Source organism: Octodon degus, unplaced genomic scaffold (assembly GCF_000260255.1).
Source record: "Octodon degus isolate 3935 unplaced genomic scaffold, OctDeg1.0 scaffold00107, whole genome shotgun sequence".
NCBI lineage: Eukaryota > Metazoa > Chordata > Mammalia > Rodentia > Octodontidae > Octodon > Octodon degus.
Window position 1 is genome coordinate 4,038,167 of NW_004524683.1, and position 7,146 is coordinate 4,045,312.

A 7,146-nucleotide genomic window follows, 5' to 3' on the forward strand; every position below is an offset into this window, starting at 1 on the left:
CTTCTTCTTCTTCTTCTTCTTCTTCTTCTTCTTCTGCTGCTGCTGCTGCTGCTGCTGCTGCTGCTGCTGCTGCTGCTGCTGCTTCTTCTTCTTCTTCTTCTTCTTCTTCTTCTTCTTCTTCTTCTTCTTCTTCTTCTTCTTCTTCTTTTTGTTCTTCTTCTTCTTCTGCTGCTGCTGCTGCTGCTGCTGCTGCTGCTGCTGCTGCTGCTTTTACTTTTCTTTGCTGTAGAACAGTTAGTGTTGCATCTTCTTTGTGGCGGAGCCTTACATTCCTTTGATGTCAGATTATTTTATTGCTTGTTTTGTTTGTTTGTTTCTACTAGGGGTTGAACTCAAGACTCTTTAGTGAAATATATTAGACACATGTATAAATATCACATTTTCTCTCTGCTATGAGAACTTGAAAGAGTACATTAAGACAAAATTGTACAACAGACATTGTGAATTAGAAATTGTTTGAAAGAAAGAGAAACTAGGGAGGGGTTAAGGAAGGAAGAAGAAAGAAAGGAAACTATAACATAAGAATGAAATAGAAATATAACTTTGTCAGTGAGGAGGGAGAATAGGTATTGAATTGAAGGGAGAGGATTGGGAAACAAAGGAATCAACTTATATAGAATTACAATCTATGATGAATATTAGCTATCTATCTATCTATCTATCTATCTATCTATATATCTGAATTGTAGGAATAAACTTAATAAAAATTGAATTCTTCTATCACAACTCTGAAACCTGGGTTTTTCTTTTTCTCTTATGGAGTTCGAAGAGGTGTTTTTTTTTTTTTTTTTTTTGCGGAACCGGGGGATTGAACTCAGGCCCTTGCACTTGCCATGGAAGCACTTATTCTATGGAGCCATCTCCCCGGCCCTCGAAGAGTTTTAAGTTGATTTCTTTGGCTCACAGAGAAGTTATTTGAATTAAAGGTGATGTTTCAGCCCATATCTTTCCGATTTCAAAACGTATCCTTTTTCTTTTGTACTACAATATTTAGTAAGTTTGCTTTTCCCTTGACACTTTTGCCTACTCAATTCATGGGAAGAAAAATAAGTTGTTATAAATCTTATTGGACTTCTAAGCAAGCTCTGACTTCTGTTTGGAATGAATTTAATATGAGTGTTTTTTTTTAAATAGGCAACAATACGGGAAATGATGATATTATTGGAGGAAATGTCAGCAAGTATATGGTGCTTCCAGCTGGTTACTGTGGACAGCCCAAGAAAGGACATCTTATTTTTGATGCTTGCTTTGAAAGTGGTAAGTGTATTATAGAACTTGGCCTTTGAATTTGCCTGGCAAGGCTTTTTTCAGAATTCATTTTTTACTTAACAATTCAATGTGATTCAGTCTACTTAATATTTTATCATAATGGAATAAGTTTTTGGGAAAAAGTTCATTCTGAAGGAATTAACTTCAAAATGTACAGTTTTATTGCTATAAATAATTAAAATATAATTGATGATATTCTTTTGGAATAAAAATGGAATGATTTCAATATTTATAAATTGTTATTTAATGTATACTATATACCTGACTTTGCATGACATGCTTACAAAACTTAGTCTGAGAAAGGAAATTTCTTGACTACACAAAGAAATTTCTTTCTTGTGTAGATAAGAGATTCAGTTGAATATAAAAAAGACCAAAGAGTAATACTGCCTCATAATTGATACATATTATGGATATTTTGTACAGAGAGATTAAGACTATATATTCCCATCCAGTTTGAGTTTATTCTTGAAAATTTTTATGTTGTGAGCTACGTATTCTGGTTGCAAATAAGGTCCCCAGCATGTGTTGAAAATATTAATGAAAAATGTAAGCATGCTGTTGTCTTGTCATTAATCATTAATATCACTTAATTTTGAAGAACATCTATGAAAATGCATGTGCATGCATGTATGTCTCCATATACATGTGCCTGACTGAACAGATATTCTAGTGTAAGTTTTTATAAAAGTTCTATGATCCATAAAATGTGTTATTTAAATCAGTTATTCATGCCAAATAGATGGAAATATATTTTACAGTGGGTTTATTTTTATTTTTTTCACTGTTTAAGGATGCTGGGAATTGATCCCAGTACCATGGTGTGCTGAACATTGGTCCACTACTAACCTACCTCCCAAGCTTTTGTTTATGCAATATTTTGTTCTCTAGTTATTCTACACTGTGTTGTTGGTTTGATACGGAAAGTATAACAAGGTATTATAAAGTGTGTGGACTAAACAACTGATGATTATTATTTCATTGTCCTAGAAGCCAAAAGTCTGAGATTAAGTTACCAATGGGGCTGCTTCCTTCTGAGTGTTGTGTGGAAAAACATGTCCCATCATTCTTCCTTATCTTCTTTTGTTTTTTTTTCCATAATTTTATTGATAAACAGATAGCAATGAGACAGTTTCAAATCAAATTGGTAGGACATTTTCAATAATTAACACATTGCATACGTTCTTCCTAGTGGTTAATTGCTGTACAAGATGCAGACATGATATCCTATTTAAAGTATTTGGTATTCCTTGATTAGAAGTAACATCCTCCAATCTCTGCCTTCACCTTCATATGTTGTTCTCTTTGTGTGTCTCCAAATAGCTTTTCTTATAGATAGATTAGTTACACTAGTTTATGATCTGCTAGAAGTTTTTACTTTAACTTGATTAAATATATAAAAAATTTTCCCAAGTAAAGTCACATTTTAAGGTTCTTGGGGCTATGATTTTATTTTAATTTTTTTTTTTTTTTTGCAGAACCGGGGATTGAACTGAGGCCCTTGTGCTTGCCAGGCAAACACTTATTCTACTGAGCCATCTCCCCAGCACAGGGGTTATGATTTTAACATATGAATTTTTAGGGGACACAACCAACCCGTAACTCAGTATTATAATGTTGTCTTTCTAGTAAGTGCTAATGTTGCATACATAATTATCTCAAGGCCTTTTTTGCCTCTTCCCTTCCTTTTCTTTTCATTTTTCTTTCTTTCTCTCTTTTTTTCTTTCCTTCCTTCCTTTCCTATCCTTTCTTCTTTCTTCTCTTCTTCCCTTATTGTGGTATATCTTTTCTTGGATGTACTTGAGGCCTAGAGAATATTTTGATTCTTTTACCTCAATTAAGGACTGAAATGCCCTTTAGAATATACCTTTGTGAGAGTAGATATTGTCTTGAGTTAACTACTAACTCAGTTAATCTATATTCATTTCCTAGAACATGTTTTCCTTAATAATACTAATTATTTTTTATCCCTTACCAAAAATCGTAGTGTAAGAAATTACCCATCTTAACCACATAATCACCAAGCGAGTAATGTATATTTTTACTGATAGTGTATATAAGTATATCTGTGATAATTTCATGCAGATATACCATCACAACCAAGCCCATAAATGTTTAATCTTAACACTTATGTCTTTACCTTAGGGTATGACCTTTAACTAAATGTTGTATATTTAGATTGAGATCTGGAAAAGCATAAGTGAGTCAATAAAGGAAATTATATAAGAAGAAAAGAAAATCTAATAAAGAATGTGTTGATGAAAAGGTAAAGCAGTAGCTGTAGGTAGTTTAGATTGGTAAGAGGAAGCCCACGCTGTGGGACTCATGCATGACTTCCATATCTCCTTTAATGTAGAGTACATGTCCCAGCTCATCCAATTTAAAAAAGGAGAAAAAAAACAAAACAAAAAAAATTAAGCATTATCTGCTCCTTAGACCAGGAGAAATCGATAGCAGAGTTGTCTAAACCATCCTGTTTATATACGCAAATATATCTCTCTGCCACTCCCCCTACTGTCCTTCCCCCCAATTCAGCAACTCTTTCCTTTTGAATAATGTCATTTCTTTTTTCCAGTATCTATTGTACCTTTCAGATTCCATTTTCTCTTTCAGGTTCTCGTTTTCTCAATTGTTTCCTCCTTTTTGCTCCCCTTAATTTTTTATATATTCTTTCTTCGAGATATATATATATATATATATATTAATATAAGTAACTGATTGGAAGACAACATTGCAGTAAAACAAATACTGTGAAATTCATATTACTGTGTCAAGTGAAATTCTGTATCACTTGTAATTTTTGTTTTAATACTATTGTACTTTCTTTATAAATTAAAATTAAAATATCAAAAAATACCTAGAAATGTCTCAAGTTTACTTTTGATTATGGCTGAGTAGTTTTCCATTATGTAAAAAACCTACACATTTCTAATCAATATTTCAGTTAAATGGCATTTTAGTTGTTTTCAATATATTTAGCTATTACAAAGTGTTCTGCTGTAAACAGGCATGTGTTTACATTGCTGTGATTTGATTCCCTTAATTCTTTCAGTAAGATTCCAGGATGTACACTAATTAGGTCAAATGCAATTAGGTCTAATCCTAGTATTTTTGGGAAACTTCACACTGATTTCCATGGTGGTTGTGCAGATCTACACTCCCTCCAACAGTGGAATGAGTTCTTTTCTCCCCAAAGCCCATCGAGCATGTTCGTAATTGGCAAATCTTTCTTGAGTGGAATCTCAGTGTTGTTGTAATTTGCATCTCTTGAGTGACCAGTGATGTGGAATGTTTTCTCATATATTTATTTGTTGTTTGTGTTTCTTCACCTGATAAATTTAGATTTATATCAAGTAAATTTTTGAACTGGGTCTTTAAATTTTTGAGGTCTATTTTTTTTCAATTCATTATGTGTTTTAGATAGTATTTCTTTGCCTGAGGGACAATTGGCTAAATTTTTTTTCCACTCTGTTGGTTATCTTTTCATTCTGTTGGTAATTTCTTTTGTTGAACAAAAGCTTTTTAATAGGATGACATCCCAGTTGTTAATTCTTTGTAGTAGTTTTTCAACAATTGAGATTTTGTTCATGAAATCTTTGCCTACACATATGACTTCACTAGTTCTATTTATTCTGTCTTTCAACAGATTTAGTGTTTCTGTATTAATATTTGCGTCTTTGATCTATATTAATTTTAGTGCATGATGATAGATGTGGGTCTAATCTCAGTCTTTGGATGTAGAGAGCCAGTTTTTCCAGGAAATGTATTAAAGAGATATCTTTTTTTTTTCCAGTCAATGCATTTTTCCTCTTTATCCAAGATAAGGTGGCTAAATGTGTTCAGATTTGTTTCTGCATCTTTTAATCTGTTCCACTGATGGTTAAGAGTTTTTTTCTAGTACCATTTTTTCCACATTAGTTCTGTAGTATACTTTCCATTCAGAAATTGTGATACCCCCCACCCCCGCCTTGCCTCTATATTTTATCTAATTCTGTGAAGTATGTTAATGGTATTTTGATTGAAATTGCATTAAATTAGTATATGAAATTGGTAAGCATGGACTTCTTCACCATGTTGATGCTTCTTACTTATGAGCAGGGGATGTCTTTCATTTTCTGATATCCTCTTCAATTTCCTTTTCAGAGTACTGTGATTTTCAATGTATAGATCTTTTACATTATTACACTGATTCCTAAGTACTTCATTTTTTATGCCATTGTGAAAAGTATTGTTTCCTCAATATTTTTCTTAATGTGTTTGTTGCTTGCATACAGGAATGCGATTAATTTTTGAGACTTTATGTTGTATTCAGGTATGCTGCTTATTTGGGTTATTAAATCTACAAATATTTTGGTGGATGTCTTCTATGTAACATATATCATCTACACATAATGGTGATTTAAGTTCCTCCTTTCCTGTTTTTATTCCTTTAATTCTTTCTCCATGTAATTACTATGGCTTATGTTTCCAGAATTATATTTGATAGGAGTGTTGATGTATAAATATTTGCCTTGTTTGTGATTTTAGTGTCAGATCTTTGAGTTCTTTAAAATTTAATCTGATGTTGTCTGTTGGCTTGTTATACATGGCTTTTTTTTTCTTCAAGCTATGACCATTTAATTCAGATGACAAGGCTTGAGATGCACATCTAACATAATCTTCTTATATTATTTAACTGCAAATAAAATTTCTTTTCAGAGCATCAGTGCAACTAAGTTGGAATTATCTAAATAAACGTCTAAAGCCATTTTTTTGTGTGTGTGTTTTTAGGGAAGGGCCTACAGGGTGTTCAGGGTCTCACTACTAGATTGGACTTGTAGTGATCTGCCTGTTTACAGCCTCCCAAGTGCTGGGATTACAGCTGCATGCCACCACGCCCAGTCTCAATCACTGTCTCAGGGTGCCCTGGGGACGGGGCTGGCACAGCAGGCCCGGGATCAAATACTGGCCCTTGTACCTGCTTGCAGGCACTTTAATTCTAATGCCATTCTTCAAGTATTATGAATAGACTATATTGAGAATGAACTTAAATATTTTTTTTTAGAACTAATGATAAATGATGATATAGAATAGCTTCAGCAGATTTCCTAGCCCTAGACTCCTAAATTAAGTTTGCACTGACTTTAAATACTGGTAGCTTTTCAGGAATGAGAGCTCTGTGTTGCTGAGTTACGCAAAGACTTATGTTTACTTTTTCAAATGGTTCAATCTCACGAACACGTAAGCCCTAGAGTAGACCCCTAATAAAAAGACCAATTTATAAAACTGGGTCATTTTAATGTTTTTATAATTTGATAAATAATTTTCTTGATGAATGTAGTCATGAGAGTTGTTCAGCAGTATTCAAGTTATGATTTTACTGATTGGTCAGTAGTCTTGAATAAGTGTAAGAAGTTATTGTATGAAACATTTGTCAAACTAGTAAGACTGCATTGATGCATCCATCATTTTCAGGATTGTTGGTTACCTGAGCATATTTACCCCAAATAACCTTGCCTTCTTGTGTCACAAGGCCCATCTTGCACACGTTCAATTCCATCACTGTTCTTTTGGTAATAACACCCAAAGTTGTATACAGTGGTGCTGAAGGATTCTTTTTCATGTCAAGTATCAGCAGGCAGAAGGTGACTTTCAGTTCAGGATGTGTTACATGGGCCTTCTTAAAACATAAGCCCATTGGCCTAATGAATTTTTCATATTTAAATGATTTACTTATAAAGCCATCTCCAATAAAGCAGGCTTTAGAAACCATCCAATTCCATGCCTTTTTTTTTCTCTTTCCAGTTTGAATAACTGTTTCTTCTTCTTCTTCTTCTTCTTCTTCTTCTTCTTCTTCTTCTTCTTCTTCTTCTTCTTCTTCTTCTTCTTCTTCTTCTT

At 33.2% G+C, this 7,146-nt stretch overlaps 1 protein-coding gene and 1 pseudogene across 1 annotated transcript in view; one reads left to right on the forward strand and one right to left on the reverse strand.

The window, feature by feature from the left end:
* The window catches only part of Agbl4 (ATP/GTP binding protein like 4), a 1,571,060-nt gene that overhangs the window by 144,924 nt on the left and 1,418,990 nt on the right, over window positions 1-7,146 (forward strand). The window contains exon 2 of the mRNA XM_012516469.1: window positions 1,135-1,257. Coding sequence (XP_012371923.1) covers window positions 1,135-1,257 — 123 coding nt within the window. The remainder of the gene's footprint in view (window positions 1-1,134; window positions 1,258-7,146) is intronic.
* Window positions 6,683-7,146, reverse strand: part of LOC105743216 — a 1,218-nt pseudogene continuing 754 nt past the window's right edge.